The sequence below is a fragment of the Hypanus sabinus genome, chromosome 26 (assembly GCF_030144855.1).
Source record: "Hypanus sabinus isolate sHypSab1 chromosome 26, sHypSab1.hap1, whole genome shotgun sequence".
NCBI lineage: Eukaryota > Metazoa > Chordata > Chondrichthyes > Myliobatiformes > Dasyatidae > Hypanus > Hypanus sabinus.
Genome location: NC_082731.1, coordinates 15,339,729 through 15,361,531, shown reverse-complemented (window position 1 = coordinate 15,361,531; position 21,803 = coordinate 15,339,729). Strand labels below are relative to the sequence as shown.

Genomic DNA, 21,803 nt, shown 5'->3' with positions numbered 1-21,803 from the left:
ATGAAATTTGTTGTTTTGCAGCTAGAGTGCAGTGCAATAAACACAAATTGCAGTAAGTATATATTTAAAAGTTTTAAAAAAGTGAGCAAAAATAGTGAGGTGGTGTTCATGGGTTCATTGTCCATTCAGAAATCTTATGGTGGAGGGGAGGAAGCTGTTCCGATGTATTTGGGTGTGTGTCCTCAGTCTTCTGTACCCCCTTCCTGATGGTGGCAGTGAGAAGAGGGCATGTCCTGGCTGGCTGGGGCCCTTAATGACAGATGGCAGCTTTTTTCTGAGGCATCTCTCTTTGAAGGTGTTCTCGAAGGTGGAGAGGCTGTTTGCTGTGATGGACCTGTGTGAGATCACAACATCTTTCAGCTTTTACCAAATCTGATCCGTGGCCCCTCTGTCCCGGATAACCGGTTAGTGTGCTTGCCACTGTACACTCGCAGAAATTTTCAAGAGTCCTTCATGTAGGTCTTAGCTGTGCAGAAATCCACTTCCTCTGGCCCTATACAGCCCAAAGGCTCTTCAATATCACCTGTGAATATATTCATGACACTAACCCCATTGTGAACTCTGGCAGAGAGTTTGATAAGTTTGTGTCCAGGGATTTCTGATCTTTATGTGGTGATCTGTGATCTGAGTGTGAACTGATTGACCTCTCTGCTTGGTCTTCTGCTCAAATCTGGAGCTGGATTCAAGCCCCTGATCCTGACCCAGAGGCAGGATAATCATAGAGTACCTCAGCACAATAACAGGCTCTTCAGCCCATCTAGTATATGCTACTGGGTTTTCTGCCTGGACCCACCCATCTACTCATATCTGGACCACAGCCCACCCCACCCCTCCATCAATGTACCTATCCAAACCTCTCTTTAATGTTACAATTACAGTGTCAGTCAGAGAGCCAGCAACTGAGTCACAGCCGACCCAGGAGATTAAAGTGATCTGTTCTGTCACTACCCTGTTCTTATTGATGATTTTTGTATCTTTTAACAGGACATCAAAGGTGGAGGAATTGCGACTGGGTATCTCAGACGGAATATCACATCCGATCTACACCCCACTCAGCTCCCCAGCACCTGAATATCATCGGCCTGTGAGCGTGGAGGGAGAGACGCTGGTTTGTTTCACTTCAGACCCCAGGCAGCGAGGGCTGTTGCAGGGCACCGACCGTGACACAGCTGGGGAAAGACACACTGTCTACAGAGGAGAGGGGAGAAACCACTGATGTGAGATCATGAACCAATCTGCAGAGAAGCCGAGTAACCTCTTCCAGCCTGTGAAGGAGCGGGCAGTGATCACTCCAGTGCGGATTGGGAAAGGAACAGCCACTGCAACGAGAGACCGTGTGTGACACGCTGGGGGAGGTGAGCTCACCTGATCTGTGACTGGGAACGTGTTCACCACATCCTTGTTTTTGCACCAGTGAAACATTCATTCTTTTGACTGAGATAAGCTTGATCCATTTTCCTGAGAGTATTCCAATGTTCTCTCCACCTGTTTCCTTTGAGGAAAGTAAAATATTCAGACATCTTTTTACTGATCACTGAGGTCACGGAGAAATGTTATCACCTGCTTCGGGCGCATGAAAGGGACTTGCTCAGTCATCGGACGCTGGCAAATTCGCACAGGGGAGAGGCCATTCACCACCTCTGGATTCACTCACTCATCCACTTGGTGACAAATCATTGAGTCTTACGCCGAGGAGAGGCCGTTCTGCTCTCGCTGGGTGGGGGTGGGAGGCTTCATTCAGTCATCCAACCTCCTGATACATCTGACCGCGATAAGGACTTCAAGCGACCCAGCAACCCGATGAACTGCCAGGGAATTCCCGCGGGGGAGATGCCGTTCACCTGCCCTGACTGCGGGAAGGGTTTCAAGAATTCCTTCAGACTGCAGACACACCAGAGAGGCCACACCGGGGAGCAGGTGTTCATCTGCTCTGAGTGCGGGGAGGGATTCACTCAGTCGTCCAGCCTGCTGATCCACCAGCAAGCTCACACCCAGGAGAGACTGTTCACCTGCTCGGAGTGCGGGAAGGGGTTCACCCGGTCGTCCAACCTGCTGGCTCACCAGCGGGTTCACACCGGGGAGAGGCCGTTCACCTGCTCCTGCTGCGGGAAGGGTTTCAGGCACTCCTTCAGCCTGCAGAGGCACGAGCGGCTGCACACCGGGGAGTGGTCATTCATCTGCTCTCACTGCGGGAAGGGTTTCAAGCATTCTTTCAGCCTGCAGAGACACCAGCGAGTCCACACCGGGGAGCGGCCGTTCATCTGCTCGCAGTGCGGGAAGGGATTCGCTCAGTCGTCTAACCTCCAGACGCACCAACGAATTCACACCGGGGAGAGGCCATTCAGCTGCCGACAGTGCGGGAAGGGGTTCACTCAGTCATCCCACCTACTGATACACCAGCGGGCTCACACCGGGGAGAGGCCGTTCACCTGCTCCGATTGTGGGAAAGGATTCACTCAATCCTCTGACCTTCGGAGGCACCAACGCATTCACACCGGGGAGCAGCCGTTCATCTGCTCCGAGTGCGGGAAGGGATTCACTCAGTCGTATGACCTTCGAACGCACCAACGGATTCACACCGGGGAGCAGCCGTTCACTTGCCGTCATTGTGGCAAGGGATTCACTCAGTCGTCACAGCTCGTGATACACCAACGGGTTCACACCAGGGAGAAACTGTTCACCTGCTCTGAGTGTGGGAAGGAATTCGCTCAGTCGTCCAGCCTACTGATACACCAGCAAATACACACCCAGGAGAGACTGTTCACCTGCTTTGAGTGTGGGAAGGGATTCACCCGGTCATCCAATCTGCTGGCCCACCAGCGGGTTCACACCGGGGAGAGGCCGTTCACCTGCTCCGACTGTGGGAAGGGATTCACTCAGTCATCCAAGCTTCTAATGCACCAGCGAATTCACACCGGGGAGAGGCCATTCATCTGCTCCGAGTGCGGGAAGGGGTTTACTCGGTCATATGACCTTCAGATGCACCAAGGAACTCACACCGGAGAGTGGCCCTTCACCTGCTCTGAGTGCGGGAAGGGGTACGTTCGATCATCCGAGCTTTTGACACACCAACGAGTCCACACTGGGGAGAGGCCCTTCACCTGCTCCGAGTGTGGGAAGGGGTTCACTCGATCATACGACCTTCAGATGCACCAACTAATTCACACCGGAGAGTGGCCCTTCACCTGCTCCGAGTGCGGGAAGGGATTCACTCGGTCGTCTGACCTCCTGAGGCACCAACTAATTCACACCGGGGAGAGGCCGTTCACCTGCCCTGAATGTGGGAAGAACTTTGCTCGGTCGTCTCACCTGTCGAAACACCGACAAACTCACAAAAAAGGGAAAGTTTAAATGTGCGGTTTGTGTGTGGGGCGTTAAAACACGGCAGCTTCTGAGACAGGTGAGTTCACAAGTGACCGCAGGTACGGATTCTGCAGTTATTGCTGCTGTTGATCACATCCAGGTTTGGACCCTGGTCACTGGACACATTTGGGTTGTTTCCCCTGGAACTGCAGGTATATTTGTATTCTGCATCGATTATAAATAAATCTGTTCTGTGTGAATGAACTGGGCTTGAGGACGATGTGGAGAGACTTCGAGGGGATATGGGCAAGCTGAAGGGACGGGGAAGAACACGGCAGATGAAGTCAAATGTTGGAAAATGGGAGGTCACCCTGGTAGTAAAGGGAGCATGGGGTGTCAGACGGCAGGAAAATGTTGTCCAGCCACTGTCAGCTGTGGGGTAGGTGAGTGGGGCTGAATGGCCTTTACCGGTGGTCGGATGGTCACACAAAGCAGGGAGCTGAGGGTCCAGCACCATCAGTGGAGGCAGAAGGTGTGAGAAGACAATCTTGTCTCTTGACACAGAGTCGCTACCCAAAGCTTTTCCCTCCACGGATGCTGTTCGACCCACTGAGATCTTCCAGCATCCTGCTTTGTGGTTCCGGGGTCCAGAATCTGGTTCACCTGAACCAAGCACTGGCAGGTGAAACAAAATCCCGTGCCAAGTATTCCTTTTTGGGAAGTCAAACCACAAGGATGATGCCTAGCCTGGGAGGCTTAAGTTATGAAGAGAGACTGGGTGGAACGTTGAATGCGACAGCACAGTGTAGGTTCTTTGGTGCACAATATTGTGTCGATCTTTTAACCTACTCTATGATCAATCTAATTCTCCCTCCTACACAGCCCTCCACTTTTCTATCACCCATGTGTCTATTTAAGAGTTTCTTAAATGCTCCTGAGGTATCTGCCTCTACAGCCTCTGGCAGGGTAAAAAAAAAAGAAAAAGACTCTATAATAAAGAGGTTTATAAAGTGACGAAGGGCTTCAATCGGTGGACAATCACAGCCGTTTCTCAGGGTAGGGGAGTGTCAAACTAGAGGGCATCTGTGTCAGGTGAGGGAGATATTTAAATGGCTCTTTAGGGGCAAGTTTGGGTGTCTGGCTCAGTGCTTGAGGAAGTGGTAGAGGTAGGAGCAATTATTGAATTGAATGATCTTTATTGTCATTATACACAGATACAATGAAACTCTTTGGCTTCCTCTCAGGCAATCAAACAAAGCGGGAGATACAAACAAGACAGTGATAGAAAATCAGTATTAAATAGATAAGTAGCAGAAAATAAGTTGCAGCAGCACCAGAATTTCACAGTAATGCACAAAGTGCCGTTAGTGCAAGTACAATGTCTGAAGGACATTTGGACAGTTTCATGGGCCGGAAAGGTTCAGTGGGATCTGGGCCAAAAGCTGGTAAACCGGACGGGTTCAGGCCGGTACTCGGTCAGTCTGAACCAGTCGGGCTGAAGGACCTTTTCCATGCCTTAACCCTCAGACTGTCTGCCGACCCTGTCTCACGGCTGCTCTGTGACAGCGAATAAGGTTGAACCTTGACCCTGAACGATGTGTGGCCAGGTCTGTGTGGAGGGCACACTAAACAAAAGCTGCTCACTCTATCTGGGTACCGGTGGGCAGTCATAGTAAACCTTTACCACCTTAACCCTGAGTGCTCTTGTCCTGATTGCTATTGGTATTAATTTATTATTGTTACACAGTGCATCGAGGGAGAACAAGTTAGAATAACAAAGTGTAACAGCTACAGAGAAAATGCAGTGCGGGTAAACATAGTGCAGGATCAAAACAAGGTAGATTGTGAGGTCAAGAGTCCATCTTATCATACCAGGGACTCAATTAATAGTCTGATTACAGCGAGGTACACACTGTCCCCAAGCCTGTGGTATGCGTTTCCAGTCTTTTGTATCTTCTGCCCAGTGGGAGAGGGGTGAAGAGGGAACGTCCACCCAAAGCATTGACGTCTCCATTTCTCTGCACAGACGCTGCCCGACCTGGTGAGTTCCTCCAGCTCCCTTGTGCGTTGTTCCAGATTTCCAGCATCCACAGTCTCTTGTGTCTTCACTTCTAGTATTTGAGGATTCCACCCTGGGTAAAACACTCTAACTGCCCTATAAATGCCTTTCATAATTTTATATGCAAGGTTAAATGCAAGTTCGTGCTCTTCAGCTACTGTAATCTGTCAGCTTCAAGGTTTAACACGAGGAAATCTGCAGATGCTGGAAATTCAAACAACAACACAGACAAAATGCTGGTGGAACACAGCAGGCCAGGCAGCATCTATGAGGAGAAGCACTGTCGATGTTTCGGGCCGAGACCCTTCGTCAGGACTCCAATGTCGACAGTGCTTCTCCCTATAGATGCTGCCTGGCCTGCTGTGTTCCACCAGCATTTTGTGTGTGTTGTCACTTCAAGGTTTGACGTGTTGGCCTCTTCTCCACACCACTGATGCTACACACATTGATTTTAGCTCAGCCAGTCTGGATATTCTCCCCGGACCTTTCTAATTAACAACATGGTTTTGCCCAGAGAACTGCTGCTCACTGGGATTTATTTTTGCACCATTCTCTAGAAACTCTTGTCCCTGAAAGTAGCAGATCAGTAGCTTCTGACTCACTCCAACCACCCCTTCTGCCACCAACTGTCATTCCACGATCAAAGTCACAGATCACATCTCTTCCCCGTACTGATGTTTGGTCTAAACAACAAATGAACCTCTTGACCATGTCTGTATGCTTTTGTCCATTGAGTTGCTGACTGGCTGACTTGACATTAGCATTAATGTACAGGTGTGCTTAATAAAATGGAGTATCTAGTGGAATTTGTTGTTTTGCATCAGCAGTTCAGTGTGAGACATGAAACATTACTATGTTACTAAAGATAAGCAGTGGGGAGAAAAGGGGCAGTAATGACAGGTAGTGCTCATGGGTTAATCTTTGTGTTTCATTTTTCTCCCCTCTCCCTGCTCCCGCTCCAAACCTATTTTGCAGGGTGTCGGCAATGGGGAGGATTGATCCAAGCAACATGCCAAGATCAGCCAGACTTGCTCACCCCACCGGAATCTGTGCACCGCCATCCTTGGGATGTGGGAGAAAGCAGCGGCAGAAACCGTTGTCAGGTTTTGACAAGCGTCCGCGCTGCTGAGACCCCAGAGCCACCGCAACGACAGGAGTCTGGGCAATCCTCTTACCCGTCCCGTCTGGAAAGTCATCACCGCAGTGCGACCCTTCACCTGCCCTGTGTGTGGGAAACTGTATTCCAATTCATCTACCCTGTCCAGACACCAGCACGTTCAGTCCATGGAGAGACTGTCTGCCTGCTCATTCAGCTTGACGTGTTCATGGTACATCGCCTAGTTCATGCTGCTGAAATATGTTCGACTGCCCTGTGTGTGGGTAAGGATTCACTAGGTCTGACAAGCTAAGTACACACTAGCGAGACCTTCCCCTTCACAATGGGAGGGGTTTCACTCAGTCACAGAGGATTCCATCACACCAGAAAATTCATACTGGATAGAGCATAGGTGTCAAACTCAAGGCCCGGGGGCCTTATCCGGCCTGGTGTACAATTATATCCGGCCCGTGGGATCATTTTAGATAGATCTATTATTTTAATTATTAATGGCCCGGCGATATGAAGCCTATGATTGTAAGTTAATACCAATCATAAAAATAATGCTTGCTCAGCAGTCTTCTTCATAAGAAACGGAATTTGTGAAGTGAAACACTTTGTAGTTATAGCAGAGACTGAGACACATGAGAACAGGCTGAAAAAACGGAGGCAATGAAAGCTGCGTTCACACGCTTCCGACTGATCCGGCCCGCATGAAGCTGCATTTTGCCCAATCCGGCCCGTGACCTAAAATGAGTTTGACACCCCTGGGATAGAGGGTGTTCACTGACTCCGAGTTGGGGGAGAGATTGACTCCCCAAGTGACTGTAGGAGCTGGATTCCAGAGTCATTGCTCCTCAGTATCTGGGATTGGACCAGGTTTACTAACCCAGCCTGGCATTCTCCTGATGACGTTTACAGCCTCTGTAACTGGGATCAATTTTTAATGTCCAATAAATTATCTTGATCTTGAGCACATAAAGTTTTGTCTAATTAATACCCATGTTAGACTTCCAAGTTCAGATATTTAACATATCATAGGCGTTTTGGTGGTTTTTATTAATAGATACAATCCGTGATACCAGTGTGAGTTTTGGACCAATAAGCCAGGCCAGGATGAGAGGGGATCTGATTGAGACATATATGATTATTGAGGGATTGGACACGCTGGAGGCAGGAAGCATGTTCCCGCTGATGGGTGAGTCCAGAACTAGAGGCCACAGTTTAAGAATAAGGGGTAGGCCATTTAGAACAGAGATGCGGAAAAACTTTTTCACCCAGAGAGTGGTGGATATGTGGAATGCTCTGCCCCAGAAGGCAGTGGAGGCCAAGTCTCTGGATGCATTCAAGAGAGAGTTAGATAGAACTCTTACAGATAGCGGGGTCAAGGGATATGTGGAGAGGGCAGGAATGGGGTACTGATTGTGTATGATCAGCCATGATCACAGTGAATGGCAGTGCTGGCTAGAAGGGCCGAATAGCCTACTCCAGCACCTACTGTCTATTGTCTATTTCCTGAGCAGGTAGGTGGGACAGTTCCACGTGGTACTCACGTGGACCTTCCTGACGAAGGGTCTCGGCCCGAAACGTTGACAGTGCTTCTCCCTATAGACGCCGCCTGGCCTGCTGTGTTCCACCAGCATTTTGTGTGTGCTGCTTGAATTTCCTGCGTCTGCAGATTTCCTCGTGTTTGCTCTTGGAATTAATGATGATTGAACTGTACATCTGAAGTATGCAAATGATAACAATAGTATTCCCGATGCTGGGAATCAGAAATGACAAGGAAATGTTAGAATTTTAAATTCCTACTTTGTTTGTAAGTACAAAATGGTAACAGGCCCTTTTTGGCCCAACATCACTGCACCACCCAGTTACACCCATGTGACTGAATAATCTACTAACCCATCTGTCTTTGGAATGTGTGGGAAAAAAAAACTGGAGCACCCAGAGGGAGCACATGCAGTTATGTGGAGAATGTACGAATCCCTTACAGACGATGGCAGAACCGACCTGGATTGCTGGCGCTGCACTGGAGTTATGCTGGTCACCACTCTGTGCCCCCCCCCCCCCGAACTCAACAGAGTAGACATGAACTTGCCGAGGTTGACGGGGGGTAGACTGTTTGCAGGGAATGGGACGCCCGGTAAGAGGGAGGCCTTTCAAAACCTCAAGCCTTTGGTCTGCTGGTACCCGTGAAGGGCAAGGAAGGAGCTATGAATGAGATCCATGCCTTCCTCTCTGCATAGCGAGGCCACTCTCGGGTTGCAGGAGCAGCACCTCAAGTTCCCTCTGAGTAGCCGGACAGTGCGAATAGTGATGTCTCTAACTTCCCATCTCCCACTTCTCCCCCTTTTCTATTCCCCATTCTGGATCCTCCACCCTTTCTCCTCGCCTCCCTCTGGAGCCTCTCCTTCCCTTCCTCCCATGGTCCACTCTCCTACAAGATTCCTTTTCGTTCAGCCTCCTACCATTTCCACCCATCACCTCCCGGCGTCTCACTTCATCTACCCTCTCGCTCACCTGGCTTCACCCTTCACCTGCCAGCTCATGCTCCCTCCCCTTCCCCCCCCCCCCCACCATATTTTACCATTTTCTGCCCTCTTCAATTCTGGTGAAGGGTCTTGGACTGGAGCCTCAACGGTGTCTTCCCCTCCACGGATGCTGAGATGCTCCAGCATTTGAGGCTCTAGTCAGGAGAAAGAAGGAGACATGGGTCAGGTACAGGCAGCTGGGGCCAAGTGAAACGCGAGAGGACTTTGGGGATGCAGGACTGGGTAGACAAAATCAGAAGCACAAAAAGTTGGTACTGAGATCGGTTTAACATTGTGAAAAGTCCAATGAAGGGGTAAAGAGTATTTAGAGAGGGACTCTTGAATTGATGGAGGTACTCAGCTGACCAGGCAGCATCTATGGAGAGGAATAAATAGTTGACACTTGGGACTGAGACCCTTCGAGAATAGGGCGGCTGCAAGACCGAAGAGGAGATCTCGGTGTGGAGCCGCAGGTATGTTCCTCACTGAATATCTCTGCACTGCTTTTACCATGGAAAACATCGTGAAAGGTTCAGGACGAGGGAAGCAGAGGAAGTGCTGGGTATTATAATGTGTATCGAGGTAGATAAACCTCCAGGACATAGTCGGGTGTATCCAAGAACACTGTAGGAAGATGGTAAAGAATCGTAGGAGCCTCGGCTGAGATATTTGTATTGTTAGTGACAGAGGTGGTGCTGGAAAACGGGTGGATGGTTAAAGCTGTACTTTTATTTATGACGGCTGGGAAGAGAACCTTGGGAACTATGGACCAGTAAGCATGATTACAGAGACTGTTATGGCAAAGACAACACATCCAGCAAGGACACCCAGGTAGAACTCGGGTGTAAAACAAACTGCGATCACCATGATGATATATCGCCCTTCAAAATGAAGCAAAAACTGCAGGAACAGATATATAGAATATTGGTATAGATATTCATGATCTCCACCCCACTGCAGGTGGCATTGAGGGGGCTAATACACACTGATCCTTAGACTGAGAAGGCAGCGGGTCCATGACTACCCTGAGCTGTCAGGCTGAGGCCGGTGGATGTGTGCATCACACTGACATCAGGGTGAAACCCCTCCCTATCCTGCCTCAGTGCCCTTCCCAGTGGGCTGTGTGAAGACATAAGGGATGTCAGACGGTCTCAGAGGTGCAAGGCATGGAAATAGGTCCTTCAACCCGACTGGTTCAAACTGACTGAGGTGCAAGCGGAACTTGTCCAATTTACCAGCATTTGGCCCAGATCCATCTAAACCAGAGATCCCCAAAATAGTTATTCTGTGGACCAATAATATAAATGGAGGTGTCCATTGACCAATAATATAAATCGTGGTGTCCATTGGCCAATACTATTAATGGAGGTGTCCATTAACCCCAAATTTGGAACCCCTGCTGTAAAAGTTTCCTGTCCATGGAACTGGTCAAAAGTTTTTTAGAAACTGTAACCGTATCTGCCTCTCTCACTTCCTCTACCATTATAAGCCAGACACCCACCACTCTGTGTGGAAGAACTTGCCCCCAAAGAGCCATTTAAATCTTTCTCTCACCTGGTACCCATCCGCTTTAGTTTGGCACTCTCCTCCTGTGATTATCCACCTTTTCATCATTTTATAAACCTCCGTAGGTAACGCCCCAACCTGCTATGTTCCAGAGGGAATAACCAGCAGAGGAAAATGTATTTTTACACAGAGTGGTAGAAGCAGATACATTAGGGACATTTAAGAAACTCTTAGATAGGTACATGGATGATAGAAAAAAATGGAGGGGAGTGTAGGAAGGAAGGATTAGGTTGATCTTAGAGTAGGTTAAAAGCTCGGCAGAACTATGGGCCAAGGAGACTACCCTGTGCTGTAGTGTTCTATGTTCCACCCAGTCTCTCCTAATAACTCAAGCCTTCCAGTCCTGGTACCATCTTTGTGAAACTAATAAGGCATCTTTGCCTTATTAATGTTATCCTTCCTATAGATAGGTGACCAGAGCTGTACATAAACTCCACAAGTGGTGTCACTGACATCTTGTTGAGTTTCAACACAACGTGCTGACGCTTGGACTCAACCCCCGACCGATGAGGGTAAGTGAGATAAACACCTTCAGCACCCTGTACACCCACATCGCCACTTCCAGGGAACTCCGCTCACGTAGGTCTCTCTATTCTCCAGTACTCTTCAGGACACTGTCATCCACTGTGCAAGTCCTGCTCTGGTTTAAATTCCCAAAAATGCAACTCTGCAGTTGGCCCATTTTCCCCAGGGGAACCAGATTCCGGACCCTGGAACCACAAAACAGGACGCTGATAGAGTCAAACGGCGTCTCTGGATGATGAAGGTGCATGTTGCTGTTTCCGGTTGAGACCCTGCATCAGTAAACCCAGATCGTTGACTCACAACAGATGTTGCAAGACCCACAGTGGGTTGTGCTCCCTGCTCTGTGCATCCGTCATATCACAGGAACAGGCCATTTGTGTCCTCCCACCTGCTCCACTAGTCCACAATTTTGACTGTCAGTGATTGGACACCATTTTCCTGCCCTCTGATATCCTGTGATCCCTTTAACATCCGGAGTATCCCACAGAGGTTGATGACCTCCCATTTTCCCAATTTTGATTCCATCTGCCGTGTTCTTGCCCGTCCTTTCAGCTTGTCCACATCCCCTCAAAGTCCCTCCACATCGTCCTCAAGCCCAGTTCATTCACACCGAACAGATTTATTTATAATCGATGCAGAATACAAATGTACCTGCAGTTCCAGGGGAAACAACCCAAATGTGTCCAGTGACCAGGGTCCAAACCTGGATGTGATCAACAGCAGCAATAACTGCAGAATCAGTTCCTGCAGTCACTTGTGAACTCACCGTTGTCTTAGAAGCCACAGTGTTTAAGTGTCACACATATGAACTTTTAAACTTCTCCTTTGTTGTGAGTTTGTCATTGTCTCCAGAAGTTAAGTTCTCCTACAGTCAGGGCAAGTGAACAGACTCTCCCAGGTGTGAATTTGTTGGCATGTTGGAAGGTCAGATGAAAGAGTGAATCCCTGTTCCGCACTCGGAGCCAGTGAATGTCTGCTTCCTGGTGTGGACTTGGTGGTGTCTCGGCAAGCTGAAGGAATTTGTATACTCTTCCCGCAGTAAGAGCAGGTGAACACCTCTCTCTGCCTGGAATTCTCTGGCAGTTCATCATGTTGTCGGGTTACTTTAAGTCCTTCCTACGGTTGGATGTGTCAGGAGGCTGGATGACTGAATGAACCCCCTCCCACAATGAGAACAAGAGAATGGCTTCACCCTGGTGTGAATGCATTGATGCACCCCTCACACAAACTCTTCTCCCTCCTGCCGTCTGGCAAAAGGTACCAAAGCATTCGGGCAACAGATTCTTCCCCCAAGCCATCAGACTCTTCAATACCCAGAGCCTAGGCTGACATCTACATCATTTATTATTATATTGTAATTTGTCCTCTACTGTGCCTATTGTCTTGTTTATTATTTATTGTATTGCCCTGCACTGTTTTATGCATTTTATGTAGTCCTGTGTAGGTCTGTAGACTAGTGCAGTTTTTAAGTTGTTTTACATAGTCTAGTGTAGTCTTGTGCTGTCTCACATAGTCTAGTGTAGTTTTGTGTTGTTTCATGTAGCACCAGGGTCCTGGTGGAACGTTGTTTCATTTTTACTGTGCACTGTCCCAGCAGTTTGTGGTCAAAATGACAATAAACTTGATTTGACTTGATGTGTCACCAAGTGGGATGAACAAGTTAATCCTTTCCTGCACGCAGAGCAGTTGAACCTGGTGCAAATTTGCCGGTGTCTCATCAGGTTGGACAACTGAGTGAGTTCCTTCCTGCTCCTGAAGCAGGGTGACGATGTTTCCCTGGGACCTCAGTGATCAGTCAGTAAATAGATGACCGAATTAATAACTTTCCTCAAATGGAAACAGGTGGAAAGAAGATTTGAATATTCTCAGGGAAATGGATCAAGTTTATCTCAGTCAAAAGAATGAATGTTTCACTGGTGCAAAAACAAGGATGTGGTGAACATGTTCCCAGTCACAGATCAGGTGAGCTCACCTCCCCCAGCGTGTCACACACGGTCTCTCATTGCAGTGGCTGTTCCTTTCCCAATCCGCACTGGAGTGATCACTGCCCGCTCCTTCACAGGCTGGAAGAGGTTACTCGGCTTCTCTGCAGATTGGCTCCTGTCCTCACATCAGTGGTTTCTCCCCTCTCCACTGTAGACAGTGTGTCTCCCCAGCTGTGTCACGGTCGGTGCCCTGCAACAGCCCTCACTGCCTGGGGTCTGAAGTGGCTTTGGTTGTAGCGAGGACTAGGCCTCAAGCCTCCAGCAGTAGTCTTTGGAGGTGGTGTGCTGTGGCGTCCAAGCTGAAGTTGGTGCTGCCCCCGGTGTTTGCTCGGCAGAAGACAGGCTGTATCATGTTTGACTGCAGTCTGCTGAACATTCATGGGCTCAAGGACTTGGACTACACATTGTTTTTTGTAAAACTGTGTTTTACTGCTTTCTTATATGTGCCTTCTGCTGTGCATGATTGTTGGTATTGCGTTTTGCTCCTTGGCCCTGGAGTAACTCTCTTTCATTTTGCTGTATTTGTGAGTATTCTTGTATGATTGAATCATAATTAAACTGGAACTTGAACTGATACATCTGACTGTAGCTTCTCCTCCTCAAACTGCAGGGTGAATGCCATCATATTATGCTCACCGACCCCCAAGGATTCCTTTACCTTAAGCTCCCTAATCAAATCTGTTTCATTACTCAACACCCAAGCCAGAATTGCTTTATCCTTAGTGGGCTCAAACACAAGATGCTCTAAAAAACTACATTGTAGGCATTCTACAAATTCCCTGTCTTGGGATGCAGTGCCAACTCAGTTGTCCCAATCGACCAGCATATTGAAATCTCCCATGACTATTGAAACACCACCATCTTCAGGTGTGTTTTCTATCTCCCCTCTCCCTTTGTAATTTGTAACCCACATCCTCATTACTATTTGGAGGCCTATATTTAACTCCCATTGGGGTTTTCTTATCCTTGCAATTCCTTAACTGTACCCACAACGATTCCACATCTATGTCACCTCTAACTTTTTACCAACAGATCCAGACAACCTCCTCTGCCCACCTGCCTGTCCTTTTGATACAGTGTGGATCGTTCGGATGTTTAGCTCCCAACTATGATTTTCTTTCAGCAAAGTCTCAGTGATGGCCTCATGGTCAAATATGGCAATCTCTAACTTCACTAGATCATCGACCTCACCCTGTATACTGTCTGCATTTAAATATAATGCCTTCAGTGCTGTTTTCAACACTCTTTTTGATTTTGCCCCGGCTCACAGTTCAAGTCATCCCACTGACTACAATTTGGCCCTTGTGGTAAACTATGGGTATACCTGTCTGGACACGCCCCTCTGCTGACTGCCCCTGTGGCTCCTCCCACAGACCGTGGCACACTGTCTCCCTGTGGTGAACTACATATACCTGTCTGGACACGCCCCTCTGCTGACTGCCCCTGTGGCCCCTCCCACAGACCGTGGCTCCTCCCACACTGTCTCCCTGTGGTGAACTACATATCCCTGTCTGGACACGCCCCCTGCTGACTGCCCCTGTGGCTCCTCCCACAGACCGTGGCTCCTCCCACATTGTCTCCCTGTGGTGAACTACATATACCTGTCTGGACACGCCCCTCTGCTGACTGCCCCTGTGGCCCCTCCCACAGACCGTGGCTCCTCCCACACTGTCTCCCTGTGGTGAACTACGTATACCTGTCTGGACACGCCCCCTGCTGACTGCCCCTGTGGCTCCTCCCACTGACCGTGGCTCCTCCCACACTGTCTCCCTGTGGTGAACTACATATACCTGTCTGGACACGCCCCCCTGCTGACTGCCCCTGTGGCTCCTCCCACAGACCCCTGTATAAAGGCGATTGGAGGCACTGCTCCTTCCTCAGTCTCCAGGATGTTGTGCTCACGTTTGCAGCTAATAAAAGCCTATCTTTTGCCTCCCGTCTCCGAGAGTTATTGATGGTGCATCAGCCCTATCATCTGCCCGTCCTTCCTCACAGTCTCATTTGTTACGTGACCACGGGTTTCGTTTCGCGTGGGCGTCACTTTAAAAGCCTGGACCAGGCAGGATTATAACGCCAATATAACAAAATGCGGACAGACTGCTGGGACGGGAGGGGGGGAGACAGACAGACAGACAGACAGACAGACGTTGGACAGCGAGCAGGAGCTTGCTACAGTAATGGGTGAAGTTTGATATTTTCCCATGCCCAAAGGATTGGGTGAATGAGCAGCACACAGTGCATATTTTTGGAGTATTCTGTGGGCGACCGCTCTCGTTAACCCTTACATGGATTCGGGTGTGTTATGTGGCGACCACTTGCGCTAAGGAATATTCCGTGACCGTCACCTTGTAATGCCTCTACGTGGATTTCGGAATACAGCTCGACGGCTGAGATCTTCTGTGAGTGTTACTCCGTTTTCCCAGCGTGGAACCTGTGGAATTCATCATGATCACCTCCTCGTTGCATTTTAAAGTGGATTTACAAGTTTCTCCCATCAGTTATTCCGTGGGTTACTGGAACTTTTCAGCTTGCCATTTTAAAACTTTAGGAACTGTTCCTAAACTTGATAGTTGGGAGCTGCAACGCAAAACACTGTTAACTTCTATTTAGAAGAGTAGTTTGTTTAATTGTCTATATTTTGAGTAGATACTAATAGATACAGTGGTTTAACATTAAACCCTGACTCAGTTTGTGGTGTGTTGCTGTTGGTATGTGACACACTACATACTTGTCTAGTTGTACGGCAACTTCCCCACCCTCAGCCCTATCACTCTGGTCCCCATCCTCCCCCCCCCCCCCAACAGCTCTACTAAACCTGCCCTCAAGGATATTGGTCCCCCTCAAGTTCAGGTGTAACCCACCCGTCATACCGTCCCCAGAGGAGATCACAATGATCCGAAAATATGAAACCCTGCCCCCTGCTCCAGTTTCTCAGCCATGCATTCATCTGCCCAGTACCCCTATTCTTGCCCATGCTGGAGAGCCTGCTCGCTCCCTATATTGTATCTTTAGGACTTAATTCCTTTTCCTACCAATATGTAGCATGGCCTCCGGCTCTTCACCTTCCTCCCCGGATCTGGCTCTTTCGGATCCACTGGATCTCCTGTCTGCTGCGCGAACTATCGCCATTGCACTCCCCCTCTCCCCGCTTCCCCTGCGAGTCACTAAACCAGACCCAATGCATAACCCCCAGTTGCCACAGCTTCCCACTGTTAGGTGGTTACCCCCGACCCACGGTGTCGAAAGTGGAATTGTCATTACCCAGTGGAACAACAACAGGCACTGGCCACCTATTCCATTTCTTCTCCTGACAGTCACCTAGCTAGCTGCCTCCTGCAAGTTAGGGGTGACCATCTCCATCACTTCGTCCTCCGCTTTTCCAGCGTGTCGCACCAGTCAGCCATTCCTGCCCGGCGCGCGGACTCAGGATTGGACTCTTTCCGGATTAACCGGGTCACGGTATGAATGTTCTTGACTCGACCCCTTGTTCTTTTTTACGAGGCCGAGGTCGACACTCAACCCGGCAGGGGTGGGAAGCGTGCTCGGGGGTGTCCCGACTTGGATTTGAACCTGGGCGCCTTTGCTCCGGAGTCCGGCCATTATGAGTCGCTGTGAGTCAAAGGTCATCTACCTGCAGCTCCAGTTCCTCAGCCTGGTCTCCAAGTAGCTGCAGCTTGATACACCTCATGCAGGTGTAGTTGTCAGGGAGACTAGGGGTCTCCCGGAGTCCCTACATCCCACACAATGAACCAGAGCTTCATTGCCATTGCACTAGATACGTACTAAAAGGCAAAGAAAGAGAAAAGAAGAGACCCCCGATGCTCACTGTCTGGTGGGCCCAGCGCAATGGGACATTGAAGCCATGGTGCAAGCTGCTCAACAGAGTGAGGCTGCCCCCGGTCAATGCCCCGCTAACTGTTTATGTTCCCAGCTCTGTCCGCTCACAGGTATTACACTGGGGCCACCCTTCCTGCTTATCCTGTCACCCTGGAACCAAGCGTACTCAGGCCTTCAGTGGTTCTGCTGGCCCTCCATGGGAGATGACATCTGCAACTTCGTCTCAGCCTGCTCAGTCTGTGCTCAAGGCAAGAACTCTAACCGGTCACCCGCTGGCCTGTTATAACCCCTGTGTATCCCCACGAGACCCTGGTCCCATGTTGCCTGGATTTTGTCACTGGTTTTGTCATTTTGTCACCCCATCAGATGGTAACACCACCATTCTCACAGTAGTTGATCGTTTCTCCAAGTCTGTATACTTCACTTCTTTACCAGAACTCCCCTCTGCCAAAGAAACAGCCAAATTACTAGTACTGCATGTTTTTATGTTTGGATGTTGGGTCAGACGGGAGCTATCAATTCACATCCAACGTCTGAAGGGCATTCTGTAATCTTCTGGGTGCCTCAGTGAGTCTGTCTTCAGGATTCCACCCACAGACCAATGGCCAGACTGAGTGAGCCAACCAACAGCTAGGGACAGTATTGTGGTGTCTGGTCTCCCAGAACCCCTCCATAGAACCATAGAACAATACATCACAGAAACAGGCCCTTTGGCTCTTCTTAGCTGTGCCAAACCATTTTTCTGCCTAGTCCCACCGACCTGCACCTGGCCCATATCCCTCCAAACACCTCTCATCCATGTACCTGTCCAAGTTTTTCTTAAATGTTAAAAGTGAGCTCGCATTTACCACTTCATCTGGCAGCTCATTCCACACTCCCACCGCTCTCTGTGTGAAGAAGCCCCTATTAATGTTCCCTTTAAACTTTTCCTCCTTCACCCTTAACCCATGACCTCTGGTTTTTCCCCGTCCTCAGTGGAAAAAGCCTGCTTGCATTCAGTCTATCTATACCCATCATAATTTTAGATACCGCTATCAAATCACCCCTCATTCTCCTATGCTCTAGGGAATAAAGTCCTAACCTATTCAACCTTTCTGTGTAACTCAGTTTCTCAAGTCCTGGCAACATCCTTGTAAACCTTCTCTGCACTCTTTCAACCTTACTAATATCCTTCCTGTAATTCGGTGACCAAAACTGCACACAATACTCCAAATTCAGCCTCACCAATGCCTTGTACAACCTCACCATAACATTCCAACTCTTATACTCAATACTTTGGTTTATAAAGGCCAATGTACCAAAAGCTCTCTTTACGACCCTATCTACTTGTGACACCACTTTTAGGGGATTATGTATCTGTACTCCCAGATCCCTCTGTTCTACTGCACTCCTCAGTGTCCTACCATTTACCTTGTATGTTCTCCGCATGGAGTCAGCAGCTACCCTGGGCCGAGTAAACTCTCGTCTGTCCTCATCCACTGGTTGGTCCCCCTTCGAGAGCTGCCTTGGCTGCCAACCTCCACTGTTTCCTGCCCAGGAGGAGGAGGTTGGAGTTCCATCTGTCGAGGCATTCATCCGCCATTGTCAGCGAACGTGGAGGAGCACTCGCTCTGCCCTTCTCCGTGCCTCCGCTCGGATTATTGAGAAATATACCTGACATAACCACTATATATATACCTGAAATATAATCACTATGTATTAGCTATTTACTATACTATGTAATCACTTCCAGGTACTATATTAATATATATTAGTTTCTAGACACATTTTGTTATGTGTTGTTTTCACTAGATACTCTTTCAGCTGCATATTATGGCACTTACAGAACACCTGTTGTTTTGCAGCACTATTAGCTGAGATATATCCCGTATATTACACTCAGCCTTTGTTCAGTATGAGATAACAGTGTCGGGCAGGATGCTACGGGAGGGATTGTAATGTGAGGGGGGTTGTCTGGAGAATATAATCTTGGCAAAGACTCAGGCCCCAATGCGAACGGGTGGTACATAATGGTGGCTCACCGCGGGCTAGGCAAGAGCGATTAATTAATTCATATATAGATGATATGCAACTAAAAATCGATTGGGTATGCTAATAAAACCGAAATGTAACTGAGATAAGAAATTACTGTAAAGAATGCTGTACACCGGAGCTCGGTGGGCTTTCGGTGACAAGTTCATTGATTGCCTCAGCCTTTGTTTGCAAATAAAGGTTTACTTTTCTTGAAGAATTGTCTGTGTCTCCTGGTCATTTCAAGCAACCACGACAAAATCAAGCCCCCACATTACCGCCAGGGACAGCGTGTGTGGCTTTCAACCCGAGACCTGCCCCCTCAAGGTGGATTCCTGCAGGCTCACCCCCCCCCCACTTCATCGACCCCTTTCCCATTGCTAAAGTCATCAGCCCTGTTGCCATCCTTCTCAAGCTCCCCTCCACTCTCTGCCGCGTTCATCCCACCTTCCATGTGTCCCACATCGAGCCTTTCATGAGCCACCCCCCGTGTCCTGTCCCCACTCCTGCCCCCCCCCCCACAGCTCATCGAGGCCTTCCCACTGTGCCAACTGCTAGACGTTCGGTGCCGAGGCCTCCGGTACCTTGTGGACTGGGAGGGCTACGGTCCTGAGGAGAGGTGCTGGGTCCCCGCCCGTAACATCCTAGACCCCTCTCATCAGGGACTTTCATCGCCAGCAGCCAGCCCTACCTGATGTATTGCCAGGCGGCGTCCGTGAGGGTGGGGGGGGGGGGTGGTACTGTCAGTACCTCCAGTTGAACTTCGTCTGTTTTGTGTGTTTTCCCCCAGCCGTCAGTCTGTGGTTTTGTTTTGCCATGGGCTCCTTTCCCCGCTCCTGCTCTACTCCGGTTCCTGTATCACCGAGTACTCCGTCCCTCACCTGTTTCTCATTATTACCTGTATTTCTGCCACCCGTGTCTCACGGTGCTCCACCTATCATCTGCCTCTCTGTTTATTGCTCAGTGTATTTCGGTCCCGTGTTTTCACCTGTTGGTGGCCCGATTCTGCCGGTGAGTTTTCCTGAGCCTTTCCAGCATTTGTATCTGTACTCTGTCTGTCTGAATATCGACTCTGCCTGTTTCCTGATTCTGGTTTTTAGATTTCTCCGGATGTTTTTGATCCCCGCCTGAAGTTTATCGCCGACTTTGTTTGCACCTGGGGATTTATTACTCCATTAATATCACTGTGTGCTCAGTACTGGGTCTGTGATTGGATCCCTGCTCCAGCGCCCTGTCACCAGCCTCCCAGTCAATCTGTACCACATGCAGGAAAGATAGGACTATGGAGGACACCATCTCTCAGTGTGGAGGCCGAGGGAAGACCCAATGGAACTTAAGATTATCCAAATCGTAGATAGAGTAGCTGTCTCACAGGGTAAAGGACATATATTTGGAGAGTAAGGGGCAAGTTCAAAGCAGAGATGTGGAGCAGATTATTTACACAGACTGTGCTGGGTGCCCGTAATTCACTGGAGGTGGGAACAAATATTACAGAGGCATGCATGATGCACAGAATGGAGGGATATGGACAACTTGTGGGTAGAAGGGTTAGGCATTCAATTACTACATTAGTTACTCCAACACAACTTTGTACACCAAAGGGCCTGTTCCTGTATCGTCAAGGATGCCTGTCATTCTGGCCATTCCCGCTCTGCTAGCTCCCTGGACAAGTTACAGGAGTTTGAAATCTGGGACCACCAGACTCAAGAACAGCTTCTTCCCCACCGCTACCAGTCAGCTCTCTCACATCCCCTTCCCGGAGGGGGAGGGGGGGTGACACGTTCTCCGTTGTTCCATTATTGTCACTGGATCATTTCTGTTTGTATCTGGTCATGTGGCATTGCTGTACTTCCCACCAACCTGTTGACTTCCGCTCCTCACTGTGTTTATTATAAACATGGACACCGTTCACTCTGTCATCTATATGCAAGGAATTTATTGCACCCTGGTGTATATGGCAGCAAACTGACAGGCCTATAATTGCTAGGTTTACTCTTAGAACCCTTTTTAAACAATGCCCATCCTCCGGCACCATCCCTGTTTCTAATGACATTTGAAATATTTCTGTCAGAGCCCCTGCTATTTCTACACTAACATCCCTCAAGGTCCTAGGGAATATCCTGTCAGGACTCGGAGATTTAACCACTTTTATATTCCTTAAAAGTGCCAGTACTTCATCCTCTTTAATCGTCATAGTTTCTATAACTACCCTACTTGTTTCCCTTACCTTACACAATTCAATATCCTTCTCCTTAGTGAATACCGAAGAAATTGTTCAAAATCTCCCCCATCTCTTTTGGTTCCACACATAGCTGTCCACTGATTCTCTAAGGGACCAATTTTATCCCTCACTATCCTTTTGCTATTAATATAACTGTAGAAACCCTTTGGATTTATTTTCACTTTACTTGCCAAAGCAACCTCGTATCTTCTTTTAGCTTTTCTAATTTATTTCTTAAGATTCTTTTTACATTCTTTATATTCCTCGAGCACCTCATTTACTCCATGCTGCCTATATTTATTGTAGATATCTCTCTTTTTCCGAACCAAATTTCCAATATGCCTTGAAAACTATAGCTCTCTGACTTTTAACTTTTCCTTTCAACCTTTCTGTACCCTCAAAATTTCACCTTTAAATGACCTCCATTTCTCTATTACATCCTTCCCATAAAACAAATTGTCCCAATCCACTCCTTCTAAACCCTTTGTCATCTCCTCAAAGTTAGCCTTTCTCCAATCAAAAATCTCAACCCTGTGTCCAGTCCTATCCTTCTCCATAATTATATTGAAACGAATGACATTGTGATCACTGGACCTGAAGTGCTCCCCAACAGATACCTCCGTCACCTGACCTATCTCATTCCCTAACAGTAGATCCAACTCTGCCCCTT

General features: G+C 48.6%; 2 protein-coding genes across 3 annotated transcripts in view; both read left to right on the top strand.

Annotated features, from left to right (window-relative positions):
• Positions 1-1,276: 1,276 nt before the first annotated feature.
• LOC132381659 (zinc finger protein 850-like) overlaps positions 1,277-21,803 on the top strand; it is a 72,945-nt gene continuing 52,418 nt past the window's right edge. Inside the window, exon 1 of the mRNA XM_059951262.1 lies at positions 1,277-1,355. The gene's annotated coding sequence lies outside the window, so the exon portion shown is untranslated. The remainder of the gene's footprint in view (positions 1,356-21,803) is intronic.
• LOC132381598 (zinc finger protein 585A-like) lies at positions 1,350-7,431 on the top strand. Of its 2 annotated transcripts, XR_009508073.1 has the most exons (3): positions 1,350-3,400; positions 5,330-5,439; positions 6,338-7,431. XR_009508073.1 is itself a non-coding variant. In XM_059951100.1 (2 exons), exon 1 carries the CDS (start codon positions 1,801-1,803, stop codon positions 3,349-3,351), a length of 1,551 nt encoding a protein of 516 aa, XP_059807083.1. In that variant the 5' UTR covers positions 1,350-1,800; the 3' UTR covers positions 3,352-3,400; positions 6,338-7,431. The 2 variants fall into 2 exon arrangements, 1 of the variants encoding a protein (XP_059807083.1); XM_059951100.1 differs by lacking the exon at positions 5,330-5,439.

Bases quoted from the DNA above. Each gene is read 5' to 3' on its own strand.
- LOC132381598 (XM_059951100.1), top strand. From the start codon at position 1,801: ATGAACTGCCAGGGAATTCCCGCGGGGGAGATGCCGTTCACCTGCCCT.